The 15,704-nt window shown below is 49.6% G+C and overlaps 1 protein-coding gene and 1 long non-coding RNA gene across 3 annotated transcripts in view; one reads left to right on the top strand and one right to left on the bottom strand.

Moving 5' to 3' along the window:
• The window catches only part of DENND2A (DENN domain containing 2A), a 79,192-nt gene extending 72,287 nt beyond the window's left edge, over positions 1–6,905 (top strand). For both annotated transcript variants that reach the window (XM_033099098.1, XM_033099099.1), the window contains 4 exons: positions 2,226–2,343; positions 2,704–2,949; positions 4,539–4,625; positions 5,434–6,905. In XM_033099098.1, coding sequence (XP_032954989.1) covers positions 2,226–2,343; positions 2,704–2,949; positions 4,539–4,625; positions 5,434–5,465 — 483 coding nt within the window. In that variant the 3' untranslated portion in view covers positions 5,466–6,905. The remainder of the gene's footprint in view (positions 1–2,225; positions 2,344–2,703; positions 2,950–4,538; positions 4,626–5,433) is intronic.
• Positions 6,906–11,864: 4,959 nt separating this feature from the next.
• Positions 11,865–15,419, bottom strand: LOC117018330 (uncharacterized). The gene is made up of 3 exons (XR_004422215.1): positions 15,040–15,419; positions 12,405–12,555; positions 11,865–12,068 (listed from the first exon to the last, which is right to left on the bottom strand). It is a non-coding gene; the product is annotated as an uncharacterized LOC117018330 (long non-coding RNA).
• Between the last annotated feature and the right edge of the window lie 285 nt (positions 15,420–15,704).

Genomic DNA, 15,704 nt, shown 5'->3' on the forward strand with positions numbered 1-15,704 from the left:
CGGTGCCCTCACCTCACATAACTACCTTTCGTGTGTGCGCGATGATAACATTTAAGACCTACTCTCGTAGTAACTTTCAAGTATGTCATATAGTAATGTATTCACTTTAGTCACATGATGTCCATCAGATCCCCAGAACCTACCCGTCTTATAGCTGGAAGTTTGTCCCCTTTGCCCAACATTTCCCCATTTTCCCCAACCCCAGCCCCTAGCAACCACCATTCTAATCTCTATTTCTAATGAGTTTGGCTTTTTTTAGATTCCAAATATAAGGGAGAACATGCAATACTTGTCTTTCTCTATCTGATTTATTTCTCTTAGCATAATGCCCTCCAAGTTCATCCATGTTGTCACAAAAGGCAGGATTTCCTTCTTTTTACGGATAAGTAGTAGTCCAGTGTACTTAAGTGTATGTGTACCACATTTTCGTTATCCATTCATCCACTGATGGACACTTAGGTTGTTTCCATGTCTTGGCAATTATAAATAATGCTATAATGAACATTGGGGTGCAGATGTCTCTTCAAAATAGTGATTTTATTTCCTTTGGATATATACCCAGAAGCGGAATTGCTAGATCATGTGGTAGTTCAATTTTTAAATTTTTCTTTTTTTACTTTTATTTTATTTTTTTTCGATTTTTAATTTTTTGAGGAACCTCCGTACTGTTTTCCTGGCTGCACCAATTTACAATCCCACCAACAGTGCACCTCACCAATACTTGTTATCTCGTGTCTTTTTGATACCAGCCATTTTAACAGGTCTGAAGTGGTATGTTGTTGAGATTTTGATTTGCATTTTCCTGATAATTAGTGATGTTGAGCATCTTTTCATGTACCTGTTGGCCACGTGGATGTCTTTGGGAAAATGTCAATTCAGATCCTTTGCCCAGTTTTTAATCAGGTTGGGGTTTTTGTTTTTTGCTAGCCATTGAACTATATGAGCTCCCCACATAATATGGCTATTAACCCCTTATCATATAGATGGTTTGCAAATATTTCCTCCCATTCTGCAGATTGCCTTTTTCTTTTGCTGATTATGCAGAGCTTTTTAGTTCGATGTAATCCCCTTGTTTGTTTTTGCTTCTGATGCTTGAACTTTTGGCTTCATATCCAAAAAAACCATTGCCAAGACCAATATCAAGGAGTTTCTTCCCTATGCTTTTGTCAAGTAGTTTTACAGCTTCTGGCCTTATATTTAAGTCTTCATCCCTTTTGAGTTAATTTTTGTGAGTAGGGTAAGATAGGGGTGGGTCCAGTTTCACTCCTTTACATGTAAATACCTAGTTTTCCCAACACCATTTATTAAAGAGACTATGCTTTCCCCCTTGAATATTCTTGGCTCCCTATGAACTATTAGTTGACCGTATATGTATGGATTTATTTCTGGACTATTGATTCTGTTTCATTGATTTATATGTCTGTTTTTCTGCCAGTAACATCCTGTTTTGACTACTGTAGCTTTGTAATTAAATTCCAAATCAGGAATCATGATGCCTCCAATTCTGTTCTTCTTTCTCAGGATTGCTTTGGCTATTCAGGGTCTTTTGTAGTTCCATGTGAATTTTCAGATTGGTGGTTTTTTTTTTTTCTAGTTCTGTGAAAAATGCCATTGGAATTTTTTATTTTTGTTTTGGGTTTTTTTTTTTAATTTTTTTTATTGGGGAATATTGGGGAACAGTGTGTTTTTCCAGGACCCATCAGCTCCAAGTCAAGTCGTTGTTTTCAGTGTAGTTGTGGAGGGCACAGCTCACTGGCCCATGTGGGAATCGAACCGGCGACCTTGGTGTTACAAGCACTGTGTTCTAACCAACTGTGCCAACTGGCCGCCCCACCATTGGAAGTTTGATAGGGATTGTGTTGACGCTGTAGCTCACTCTGGGTGGTATGGACATTTTAACAGTATTAATTCTTCCAATCCATGAACACAGGACGTCTTTTAATTTATTTGTGTCTTCCGTTTCTTTCATCAATGTCTTGTGTAATGCATTTAATCTTCATAATGAGAAAAATACTGATTAGAAGCCCACTTTACAAAAGGGGAATCTGAGGCTCACACCGCTCATAAAAAGTGGACTAAAGATTCACACCTCAGACCTCTGACTCTCAAGTCGTGTTCGTTCCACTAACCTGAAACCGGGCCAGGCCTGCCCTGCGGTGTGCCCAGTGCGTCCCCCTGGCCAAAAGCCCCAGCACAACGGCCCGCCTGTTTGTTCTGCTTTCCAGATGGACGACGAGGATTCCATTCTGCCTCGGAAGCTTCAGGTAGCCCTGGAACACATCCTGGAACAGAGGAATGACCTGGCTTTGGACCAGGAGGACGGGCCCCCAGGCTGCAAGCATGGTAAACGCTCAGCTACCTCCCACACTGCGTCTCCCCCTTCAGGGGTTAGTCAGGGAACCAGGGGACGATGGCCGTCCACTCCACTTGACATTGGGTTCGGTAGGAAGGCGGACAAGGGAAGCCCGTTTGTCTAGATCTCATTTTAACAGTGAACTGTGGGGAAAAGTTTTCCCTCCTCCCCCATTTTGCCCCTAAAATATCTGTTTAAAGGGGAGGGGGTAGAAAGGATTGACTAACTTCGGGCCGCCTTTCTGTGGAGCATTGCAACCTGCCATCGAGAGAGTTAGCAGTTCCTTGTGTTACTAATTGGCTTGTTTCAGAGGCTCTGCCCTCACCCGTCCTCCCTTCCCCTTTGCTCAGGCCCCGAGTCCAGCCCCTTGAACGAGGTGGTGTCTGAAGCCTTTGTCCGCTTCTTCGTGGAGATCGTGGGCCACTACTCCCTGTTCCTGACGGCGGGCGAGCGTGAGGAGAGGACCCTGCAGCGAGAGGCCTTTCGCAAAGCTGTCTCCTCCAAGAGCCTCCGCCGCTTCCTGGAGGTGTTCATGGAGACCCAGATGTTCCGGGGCTTCATCCAGGAGCGGGAGCTGCGCCGGCAGGATGCCAAAGGTTAGGGGGTGTCTTCCATATGGGGCTGAGACAGCTGGGGATGGCCAGACCCCAGTGGCTGAGGAGCAGGGCAAAGGTCACGGGCCCGGCACACGCAGGAGCAGCCGGGCATCCACGCCTGGAAAACCTTCGTCCTTGTACCTCTGAGCTACTGAAAACCGCCCCTGCCATCTGTCTCCTCAGCCATCTCTTTCCCCTCTGCCAGCCTCTCCAAGAACCATGTTCCAGGTTCCAGGGGCCAATTCTCCTTTTGTGCTGTTCTCTCCAGCTTGATGAGACTCTCATGGCACCCTTTCCTTCCTCCCTCTGCGGCCCCTCACCTTTTCCTCAGGCTTCCTCTCATCCCTTCTGTCCTCCCTCCCTGCTTCTTTCCACCATGGAGGAGCTAGCAGGCAGAAGCAGGCTGGGATGAGACAGAGGAGGAGAGAATGGCCCCGTGCCCTCTGCTTTGCATGAGTGCCCGCTGATGCCCAGGGGCTGGCACAGAGGAGATAGGACAGTGAAGTCCCTCCTCCACCGGGGAGCTTGCGGGTCGTCTATTCCCCTACCTCCCTCCTCCCCGTGGAGTTCTTTTCTCTGCTGCCTTCTCCCTGGCCCTGTCTGCTGGGCTCCATCACAGGTCCTGGGAGGGAGCTGGAGGAAGAGATGTGAGGAAAGAGGAGGAAGTCATTCTGTCTCTTTCTTACATCATCTTAAGCCCCTTTTGGGAATCTGAAAACAAGTAATGTTGAAGAAGGCTGTCACAGACGGGAGTTAGACCTGAGTAGGGAGAGACGCTCACCACCAAGGAGCAGCCCCACAGCGACCAGGGTGGACCCTCCTGCTGCGGGGCTCACAGAGACTCAGTTCAGGCACCAAACCATTCCCAGGGCTCTTTGCACAGTAAAGGCAGAGGCTGGCCACACTGCAGGCAGTTCTGGGGAGGGGTATCTGAAGAGACCAAAGCAAACTGATCAGAGAGTGTGAGTCACACAGCACCTGATGGAAGGATCCTCTTAAATAGGCCTGCTGGGTCCACATAAATATCTGTTTACAAACCACTATTTGATAGAGAGGTCGAGACATAAAATCTTCAAAGTAGCGTGGAGGGAGCTGTCGGTGGAAGAGCAGTGAGAACAGAAGACAGAGTGCCTGAGGCTCAGCCCCGGGGGGGACAGCTGAAGGCCCCTAAGAGGTGGCTGCCCCGCCTCCCTGGGTTCACAGATGGCCAGCAGATTCCCAGGAAGTCCACCATGTGACCGGGGTCCCTCTTACGGGCGAGCCCGGGAGCTCCTGAGAGCTAGGACTGTCTGGTTCATCTCTGAAGCCACATAGCTGGCACAGTGTAGGCACTTGGCAGGTGTTTGTTAAATAAAAATAGGATTTCCTGTAGGAGCTGGCTTTACAGCTTTCTAAAGACAGTTATTGTACAAGGTTGGGCAATTATAAGGGTAATAAAAACTCTTATAAACCTTATGATTCAGAGCATGTTTGTAGGAGCAGCTGGTCTCAGAAGCACGATTTCTCTTTTCTATGGCAGTAAGGACATGGGTATGTTTAGAAGTGCAAAGAGAAGGAACTAAAGTCGCTGGGATTTCTCTTGTCCACAGGTCTGTTTGAGGTGCGAGCCCAGGAGTACCTGGAAACACTCCCCAGTGGAGAACACAGCGGTGTCAACAAGTTCCTGAAGGGACTGGGTAAGGCCCAGGCGTCTGGTCCGTGGGGTCTCGGCCAGTTCCCGCCACCGGAGCTGGGTCCTAAATAATGCAGAGCTCTCCAGCCTCTGCTGGGCAGGCTAAATCAGCATTTTAATCTTCTATTCTAATCTGACCCCAAAGTATAAAGAAAGGACACAAATGTCCCCTTCCAGCTTTCCTGGGCCCCTGGCTGTCCCGCTACACTGTTATCCCCCACCCTCCTAAAGCTTCTGCGGAATGGAGCTTAGGAAGCGTGATGAATGGACCCAGAGAAGGGTTTCTGGCAGTAAAGACCTGGGCCAGCCTCCAAATGCTCCCTGGGAAGTGGAAATGTCGAATTCTGAGGACTGCGGTTTAATCAGTAAAAAGCCCCGTTACCGGAAAAGGGAGGCTGAAGGAGAAACTGAAAAAGAGGAAGGAGGGAGCAGACCCCAGGGAGGAGGAACCGTGGCCAGGAGGACCTCACAAGGACCAGCGGATGGGCTCGCTTGTCCCCCATGCAGGACGGACAGATGGCCACGCGGGGTGGTGTGCCCCTGGGAGTTTCCTCCTCGCTTCACTCCTCAGGGACACGTTACACGTGCTGTCTACCGGCCCCGATCCCCACGTCTAAGGAAGATCCATTTTTATTGGGGACGACCTGAGGCGTGGGGCAGTGGGGAGGGTGGACAACACCCAGAAGGTCACAGGGGTGAGGCTCCGGGGTGGCCTGGGAGGTCACAGCTGTCCACTCTGCAGCTAGGATCAAACGGGCAGGACTTAACCCCTTGTCTGCCTGCTGAAACGTTCTCGTTTTTCTCTTTTTTAGGCAACAAAATGAAGTTTCTCCATAAGAAATAACCCTCAGCCCAGCCTCAAAGGAAAACTTTGTCCTGGAGCGAACAGAGCAACCACCACGTTTTAAAAACAGTCCTGGGGGCCTTTCTGACCCGTTGAGTCCTCAGTTGTCACAGGTGCTGGGAAAAGGCCAGGATGGTCCCCAGGCCCCAGGGCCCCAGAGCTGCCACATAAGTGCCTCGTCTTCAGAACAGCACCCGAAGGGGACCTGAGACCAGGCATGTCGCCGACGTTCAGATGGATTGTTTGGGTTGTTGATTTGGGGATTTTTGATTTTTTTAAAGCTTAGATATTAAACAAAGGAAAAGTGTTTGGGTTTTCTTTTTATTATGTCAGGGCTAAGAAAACTCGATCCTGCCCTGTGTCCTCTTTCCCGGGCTTATTCTGCCTGGCAGCCGAGAAGGGAGGAGGAGACGGGAAGGGGCAGCGACCAGGGACTTACCACCAACGCTGTCCTCTGGGCGCAGCTGGGGACAAATGCGAGTGTCAGAGAGGAGGGCTGTGGTGTCGCCTCAGACACTCTGCCCACAGGTTTCAAGGCCCAAGTCCCCTGGGGAAAGGACTGGCCTTTCTGTGGACTAGTGAGAGCTGGGCTCCAAAGATTTGGCTCCCTGGGATGAGCTGCGCTTCCAGAGAGGCCAGTGATGCCACCTGGTGGCCCAGGCTGTTCTTGTCGCACCACCGACTGCTCTCCTCCCAATGGACCTGACTTCTTTTCTCTCAGATGCCACAGAAACGTCCACTACCTGAGCCATCCATAACTTTCGAGGTACACACAAAAAGAGGAAATCGTCAGATCTGTTAATAAATGTTCTTAGGGTCCCAAAGTTCACGAGCATGGAGTATCACAGAGCTCATCTTAAAACGCACAAGCCATGGCTTTGGCCCTATTCCCGTTTATCCCCATGACATGGTTCCATCTGGCTGTAAGGGCCCAGGTCAGCATAACCAAATCAGGACATGGATAAACGGAGGGGCGGCCGTTACCGGTCTTCACAAGAGGGGGCGCTTCATTAGACTTGCACAGCCGTCAAGGCGATGGCCTCCTGTGGACCGTGGCCGGGGCAGGAAGGTGCAGGAGACGGCCACATTCCCAGTGCGCTCCTGCCAGGGCCCCAGCGCAAGGCAGGGGGCGAACGGCGGGCGGCGGCACAGGCCCGTTCTCAGCAGACTCTGCGGCCCCCACCAAGGCCCACCTCCCGCTGCCCATCCACTAGCGCATCCCCTCCGATGGCACCAGCCGCCCCGGGGAAAACGCACACAAGCCGTGTGCTCTGATCCTGGCAGTGGCCTAGGGGCCTGTGCCACCTGGTGGAGGTTCTTAACCTGTGGGGAATCGGGAGAAAGGATTCTTCTGGGAAAAAGCTGAGGAGGTTGACCTGTCATTGCACATTAGGGGTTCTTCCCTGGAGTCATGGACCATCTCTCCCCAAACGTATCCAAGATTCGTATCCATTTCCACGGGAGAGGATGCATCGTTTTTATCAGATTCTCAGAGAGGCCCAGGGACCCCCAAATGGTAGGAACCAGGCTACGCGTAACAGTTAACCTGGGTCGGTGTGTGGTTGGGGGTTGGGGGGAGACTAAACGGGAATCTCTGAGTGTGGGGGTTCAGGGATTTGTACCTAACAAGCTCCTCAGATTAGTTAATTTTATTAATGCCAGTATTCTGCCCAGAGGTGATCACTTTTAATATTTTGGAATATACTTTCTTTGCTAACTTATTTCCTATTATATTGTTTACTTAACACCTCCAAGTGAATAAATATACGTCTTTATCAATATGTCTAGTGATTGTATAATATTCTATTTTATAGATGTACTAAAAGTTATGTCACCAAGCCTCGAGACTGATGCGTGCAGGATATTTCATTTTTAATGCCATAAAGAGCATTGAGAAAAACCTCTTTGTACAAGTATCTTAGGACATTTGACCTCTTTTCATTTTAAATTTTTGCTGGATGTAAAGTATACATGCAGCAAAGTGCTCAGATCTTTGAGCATACAGGCTGACAAACCTTCAAAATGACCACAGCCGTGTAACCAGCACCCTGGTCAAGAAGCAGTGCATCATGGGACCCTGGCGGCCCCTCCTACAGCCTTCCCAGCGTCCCACCCATCCCGGCCGATGTTCAAACTAAATCAACGAACAAACTGTCTACAACTTGCAAAGCGGTAAAGTAGGCTGGGGCCGGTCAGAGGCAAGAGAGAAAAGTAGAGGTGCGATCCCCGCTCGCAGTGTAGGCAGAGTCTGGGTGGGGGATGCCATCTGGGTTGAGAAACAGAGCATGGTGACGAGGCCCGAGTGTGCCAGCCCAGGTCACCACCACTCAGCCTTTGCGTGACCTCACAACAGCCATCCGACCAGGAACCAAGTCCTGTCATGCCAATCAAAGCATACTTTCTCCCTGCAGGACGTGTATGTGTTTCGCAGCATTCATTTTTGTGTGTCAATTCACAGTGAAGCATGTGGTCACGAAAAATAGTTGGAACAGGAACGCCAGGTGGATTTTATTGCTACAGATGATTGGAGACACTGGTGGGCAAGGGAAGGGGTGAACGGGAGCAGGTGCGGCTGGCGTATCTTGGCAAGAGGCCGCAGATAGCAAATCTGAGGGAGGAGGCAGCCTTCCCCACCGCTGGGAAGAGGAAGAATGAATTCTTACAAGTTACCGCAAAACCTCCTACCGCTCAGACTAAGAATAACGGGATCAGCTCTGGTTTATTGAGCATTTCCTTTTGCCCATCACCATGATGTAAACCCCATAAGGAACTCTGTCCGTCATGTGCTCTACTGAACTCCCTGAGCCTAAAACCAGTGCCTGGCACAGAGCAGGCTCTTACTCAGTGTTTGCCACCCAAAGACACAATTCCCACAACAGGACTAAGAATGGCTATCTCTCGCAGGCGGCAGGCTCATGAGAGACAGATGCAGACCCCACAGAGCCAAGGAATACTTGATCGAGGGGAGTCGACCTGTCTACTGACTGACAGCCGTTCCCAGCATGTCACATACTTTGTTTCAGCACCAAGCACCTACCTAGGAGGCCGTATTAATAAGCAGAAGGTTGCTTGGTGAGTATGAAGTCAGAGCAAAGGGCAGTGGAAAGTCTGGAGGGACAGCTCCCCGGGGGAGACGTGGGGTGCGGGAGGAGCCGGACAGACCTCCCTGTCCCCCAGAGGATCTGTTTCCTGGGTCGTGCTAGGTGACCCTGCTGGCTTCTTGATCCTTGGCACCTCCATTGCCCCATTTCTTTTATTGGGGTGAAATTCACATAACATAAAAGTACATTTGAAAGTGAACAATTCAGTGGCATTGAGTACATTGGCAGTGGTGTGCAAACACTACAAACATTTTCATCACCCAAAAGAAATCCTTTACCCATCGCGAAGTTACTGCCAGTCCCTCCTCCCCACCAGCCCCGGACAACCACCAATCTGCTCTCTCTCAGGGTTTACCTTTTGCAGATATTTCATATGAATGGAATCACAGTATGTTTTCTGCCTGGTTCCTTTCACTCAGCATGGTGTTTTCAAGGTTCGTGCACATTGTAGCGTGTATCAATACTTCGTTCCCTTTTATGGCTCATTGATATCCCATCATATGGCAGTATCATATTTTGTTATCCTTTCATCCATTCGGCCATTCAGGTTATTTCCACCTTAAGGCTGTGATGATTAGTGCTCCTACAAACGTGTGTATTTGAATACCTGTTGGCGATGTTCACCTAGGAGAGGAATGGCTGGGTCGTATGGTAATTTCTGCGTTTGAAATTCTGAGGAACCATCACACTTTTCCACAGTGGCTGTACCATTTTCCGTTCCCACCCACAGGTACGAGGGGCACCACCCTTTCTTTCAGCTATATCATCACCTCCCGGCAATATCTCTCAGAGAGGGCCCCGTGTTTCTCGGGGCTGATTGGTGCCACCTCCATCAGCTTCACCTGGAATACTAGTTTGAGAGCAGATTCTTGGGGTCCACCTTGACCTGTCTGGGGCTAAGCCCCTAGAACCAATCATTGGCTGGAAGTTCCCCAAATGTCTCCAAACACTTACAGGACTCTGCCTTAAATGACTCACTTCTTCAGGTGACTGATCTCCTACCTTCCTTAGGTGCAAATTCCCCCTTCAGGTTCATTAACAGAGAGTAAAGTTAGGGCCGAGTTTTGGAAATAAGACTTCTGCACGTATGTCCTCAGTTCAGTATTACCCTAGAGCTTCTAAAATGCTCTGAAGACTAAAAGCATCAATGAATCAGTGAAATGGGTATAAGCTTGCCAGGGGCCACAGAGAGGCCACACTCATTTGAGCAGATCAAACCTGGTGAGTTCAGTTTTGTTTTGGTTTTTCAAACAAAGGTCCCATTATTCCAAGTACCTTGCACAGGCTTGAAAGTAAACCCAAAGCGGTACAGGTTAGGCCCCAAAAAACCCAGAGAAGGGATTGCTGTGGGGGTGAACTCAGAGGAGGGCAAGGCTGGCGAGCTCAGCTCAGACGTCCTGGGGCATAGATGTGGGATAGGAAGGGCTGACATAGGCAGAGGAGGCTGGAGAGATTCTGGCCTGAGCAAAGGTTAGCAAGAAAAGAAAAGGCAGGTGAGCTGGCACCTGTCAAGGCCAATTAACTTCACTCCCAAGCTTGTCCAGTGACCACACCTTGCCCTCACCCACTCTTGGGTGTGGTTCAGCTGCCAACCTCTAACTTCTTTTTGTCCCCAATCACAGAAGCTTGGTGCCAGCTTTCCCTGCACTAGGCCAGGGAACAAACAGACTCACTTTTGAGGAGCCCTGGGCTCCTTACCTGCCCCTTACTTTCCTCTACTGAGAGGAGAGTAACCCCAACAATGATCCTGAGAAGACACAGGTTACATCCTGCAACCAAACCTCACAACAGGCTGTCCTGCCTACAATAGCGTTAATTGCCTTACCCGCTTGGGCGGAATGTGGACTGAGTTGTTTTTCTGGCAGAGAATTCCAGATTCATGAGGTCCCACCCTTTACTCTCTCACCAGGTCCCTGGACAGGTGTGAAAGGGCTTGTCCAGTGGGGCTCTGGGTAGCAGCAGGACCTGACAAGCCTGCAAGCAGGAGACCAGCTGACAGGGCCTGGCCAGCAGACAACTCCCCACGCAGCGGACCAAGTCCTGAGCCCCGGTACCTGGGATTTAGTTCAGTTCTCTGGCAGAAGATGCTATTCTCCCCTCCCTGGCTTGGTTTATCTGGCCTGGGAGAACGGAGCAGGAACTGGGGTGGCACGGCAGCCCTGTACCCAAGCAAGGGCCAGCCACCAGGGTTACTCACAGAGTGAGGGGGTCGGTGTCATGCCAGCAGCGTGGGGTCCATCAGCCCCCTATACTTGGTTCGGGCGGGCCAGGTGAGGCTAGTCGAGACCCTGCTACAAGGAGATGGGACTGTGGAAGCAGAGTAAAGCCAGAAGCTGCCCCATATCTCAAGATGGGGACCTTTACCCTCAGGAGGAGTCAGTGGGGGTAAGGGCCCATGCTACACCAAGCTGTACCATCACCATCCTGCACTTTGTAGCCATGTCAAAATATTGCTCTTTAAAAACACAAAACAGTGATGGTTGCACAACAGTGGGAATGTACATCATGCCACCCAACCGTACCCTTAAAAAGAGTTTAAAGGATACGTTTTGTTACGTACCTGTTACCTCCCCTCCCAAACACACACACCCCACAGCAATAACGTCGTAATGCGTTTATATTCCAGGGCAATTATTTTAACCTTGGGCACCTATCAGCCACACACGTATTTCTATAAGATAAATGCAAACTTCTTCCTCTATGCAATTGTTTCCTTCCACTCACTCCACAGGTATGAATCCCAAAAGTAACTCCTGCTGGGTCTACATCGATTCCTCTGAAACTTTGTTTTCTTACTGCTCCAGGATTGGGCCAGAAAATTGTGAAGGAATTCTTCAATGCCCTTCCTGCAAGCTCTAGGAATGACAGATGGAGCCTTAGGACAACGCAATGTGCTAAAACCTGGTCTTCCTCTCTGCTGGCCTTTCTCTAATCCGCTCTGGACAGGCCAGCCTCCGCCTCTTCCCCTTGCCCCCAGAACTCGGTCTTCCCTTCCCCCAGAGCTTCTGAGATAAACTACCTGTGGTGCTAACAGTTTGCATGACGCCCTACAAGGCATTTCTGTTTCAACTGCTGCCTCTTGACCTGTATAACCCCAAAAGTGTGGCTTTGTCAATGGAAGAAATGTCCAAACCTGTGGATAATTTTTATAAGAGCTTATTTGAGCCAAATTGACGACATATGCAGGGAAGCAAAATCTCAAACGCTCTGGAGAATGACAGTTTTGCAGGTTCTTTTATGCAGGTTCTTTTCATTTGAAATTAAGGAGAGAATGTAAGGAAGATTACATGGAGGTGGGAGAAGGTTCTTTTATGCAGGTTCTTTTTTGCAGGTTCTTTTAATTTGAAATTAAGGAGGGAATGTAAGGAAGATTACATGGAGGTGGGAGAAGGCAAGGCGGGGATTAGATGACAGGATACTTACTGTCATGTGCTCTCTTGAGGGTGGTTAGGCCTTCACGGTTATGACTTCTGGCATCTCAAAGGTGTATTAACCTAGATGCCTAAGAACAATGGACACAGCCGGCTTCAAACCTCTCACCAAAGAGGTGATAGGCCTGGGGCCTGACTCCCCGCCGGACCCGCTCAGTTGGGAATTTGTGATTTATTACAGCACCTATTTTTTCATCTGTAGCTTTCAAAGCTGAGACTGGTGGTTAGGGGGAGATACCTGTGGAGTGGGGCCCGTCCTGAATGTTACCCCTTGACTTGCCAGCCCCCTCCCTGGCCGTACCTGCCTACCCCAGCAGGTACCCTAACACCCAGACCCTCTATGGTCTGAGGCAACACAGCTTGCCTTGGGCCCCTCACCCCCAGACACACACACTGATGACCTTCACCTTCAGGGAAACACTGAAGCCTCTTCGCTCGAAACTGTGTGTGGAAAAGGAAAGGAGCATCCCAAAGCCCTGCTCCTCCACCCCCGGCATCGGCGATCCTGCCACCCGCAGCAGCAAAAAGGTGAGATCTTTTTGAAGTGATGACAATGTTCTGGAATGACATAGTGGTGATGGTGGCACAACTTGGTGACCTCACTAAAAAACGAACTGTACACTTTAAGAGGATGAACTTGATGGTACATGAATTACATTTCAATTAAACATGAAAGATGAAACTAGCCATTGGGGGACAAGGGGAAGTAAAGCTACGTGCGTGGGATACACTGAGCCTGTAGCTGCCCAAGGTTACAGACCCAAACGAGCTGCCGAGGGTAGAAGCAGCAGCACCCATGCCCCAACTTCAGGGGGGAGGCAGCCCCCTTCTTGGTGTCTGGCTCTGAGGCCGGGGGCTTTGGGGCTACTGTCGCCGCAGCCCCTGTGACGGATAACCTAACTACCACAGACGGACACTGACAATCCCTCATGGCTGTTAAAGACTCTGCTTCTTAGAGAAGCTTCTTTCCACGGCACGAGCTGACAGCAGCATCCCCAGCGACTCTTCACCCACCACCCGTGCGATCACCGGGGATTCCGTACCCGCAACTCCCCACGGCATCTCCCCATGAATCCTCTTCCCACAGACACACCCACACGTCAGACATGTCGCTGCGTCTTGGCTTTGCTTCCAGTCCCTGAAACAGCTCAAACAAGCTGTCGGGGACTGCGCCCTCCGTTCCTTCCCAGGCCCCACCCCACTCACTTCCTCAGGTTCGGGGACCCATCCCCACCCTGGGGGGGTCGTGCTAGTCTCACGACAATGGACACCAGGACGCCAGTGCTTCATCATACTGTTTCCCAGTTCAAACCTCTGCTGACCCCTGTATGGCTGGGAAAGGGTTTTGGGGTGCTTTTGCACTGTATTAGAAAGGAAAGGCCAGGGCCCCAGATGGAAGAGAGAGCCTCCCTACCACCCTTGAAGACCTGCAGAGCCGGGGGTGGGGAGAGACTGGGTGCTCAAGGAGAGAGCATGTACTTGGTCTTTTTTCTTTTTATTATTATTTTTTTAGTGCTGAAAGACCAGTGATTTGTTCTGAAGGGGCTTCACTTCTGAATCACACTGCCATCTGGTACAGGGGAAAGTGGTTTTCCATATGGAAAAATAAGAAAATGGGTCCCTCATCTCGGACCATGCATACAAATAAATTCCAGGTATCCAACGAAATACTATGTCAGCTCTTCGAGCTGGAGACTGCATGGGTTTGAACCCTGGCTCCACGTTCACTAGTTGTGGGACTCTGAGCAAGGTACTAAACGTCTCTGCTATAAAACTGAAATAAGACATAGCGCTTTTATGAGGTTTAAACTCGTTAATATTTTTAAGGGGTTAGAACTTGGTAAGCACTATTTAACTGCTGGTTGAAACAAATCAGAATCTAAAAAGCTAATTTTAGAAGGCAATATGAGAGAATATCCTTCTGACCTCAAGGTGGGGATGGAGTTCTTTGACAAGACGTACAAAGGGCAAACTATAAAGCAAAAGACTGATAAGTGTGTGTATAGTAAAAATAAGAACTTTGTACAGTGCGAAGAATGGATAAACAAGTCACGGTGCAGTCATACAATGGAATTCTACCTACCAAGAAGGAGGAAAGGACTATTGCCCTGGGCAATGATTTGAAAGAAACTCACTAACAGCATGTTGAGGGAAAGAAGCCAGACACAAAACAATACACACGGCACTGTTCCTTTGATATAAAAATCCAAAAAAGGACAAAACTAATCTGTGGTAATAGGATTCACAGAGTGATTATAGTGTTGAAATGAGAGAATTGACTAGAAGGGAGCAGGAAGGGACATTTTGGGGTGATGGGGTTTTCTCTCTCTTGGTTTGGGTGGCCACCGCATGGCTGTACGCGGTTGTCAAAATTCATTGAACAACACTTAAGATGTGCATATGTTATTGTATGTAAATAATATCTCAATGTTGAAAATGTGATTTAAAAAACTGTATATGAAATACAGGGGCTCATACACAGTTTTGAAAAAGGAAAGGGGGTTTGAGCATCAAGGAACCATAAAGTTGTGGGGAAGTGACTAGGAAATATACGAGGGAGACTCATGAAAGATAGGGTTATGTGAGTAAGATTTGGTTCTGCAGACTCATCTCCAGGCTGATGCCTCAGCTGCAGTGACAGTCGCTTCCTCTTTCTGACAGGGGAGAAGGGGACGCTTTCACGGGGAAACCTGTGCTTCTAGGAGGATAAGGGGACGGGAGGCAGAGAACACTTCCTGCATCTGCTAATTCTCAATTGTCTGCAGCTCAAAATAACTTTTATGCCCAAGTGGCATATTTTGGGGGTGGTGTATCCTGAACCCTTTCAATTTAGACTGTGCACATTGGTTTCACACACTGTTCTCTTCTTATATTTACACACACACACACACACACACACACACATACAGAAAACAGAAAAAATTACTCCTCCTGTGTGTTAAGTGTTAAGCCCAGCAGATTGGCATCTCACTGGCAAGCTGATAACATCTCAACCTCACGTAGGAGAAGAGATTTATTTCCGCCACCACTCCAGATTCTTACCTGTCCTTCACGGACGCCCTGGCACCAAGGGGGCAGTGAGATGTGGCAGAGTGGGGCTCACGGCATCCTCTCCCAGCTCTGCCTCCAGGTTGCTGTGGAACTTGGGACACCTCTCCTCACCTCCCGCCCTTCCATCACCTGTCTGTCATCTAGGAGGGGAGGTCCCTCCTGACCTCTGGCTTGCCCGACTGCGGGGGCACCTGCGACCACAGCCAGGCCTGAAAGCCTAGTCAGCGCCAGCTCCCAAGGCCTTTGGCTGATGGTGCCAGTAGGCAGATGTGAGAGGGAGGGCGGAGCTGGAGGCCTGGCAGGACAGGTGGTCCTGAGGACGACGGAGACAAACAGTGAGCCAGTGCCTGTGCTCCCGGCAGCGAACAGCTGAGCTGATCTTACAGTCAGGGCATGCCTCAGCTAGTCTTCACAGCTATTTATAGCTCAGACACCTCCTTATTTGGTAGCCGACTGCGCTGCCTGGTGACGGGTCTTCTCTCCCAGGGACATCTGCCTTGCTGATGGGCTCGCCAGGCTCCCCGGGCCACTGTGGCTCGGAGAGGCTTCCCACAGGATAGACACTCCACCGTGTGTGCCTTATGGATTCCAAATGCTCCCAAACCCACATGTTTTAAACGTTTAATTGTGATAAAATACACATAACATAAAATTTA

This window comes from Rhinolophus ferrumequinum, chromosome 26 (genome assembly GCF_004115265.2).
Source record: "Rhinolophus ferrumequinum isolate MPI-CBG mRhiFer1 chromosome 26, mRhiFer1_v1.p, whole genome shotgun sequence".
Taxonomy (NCBI): Eukaryota; Metazoa; Chordata; class Mammalia; order Chiroptera; family Rhinolophidae; genus Rhinolophus; species Rhinolophus ferrumequinum.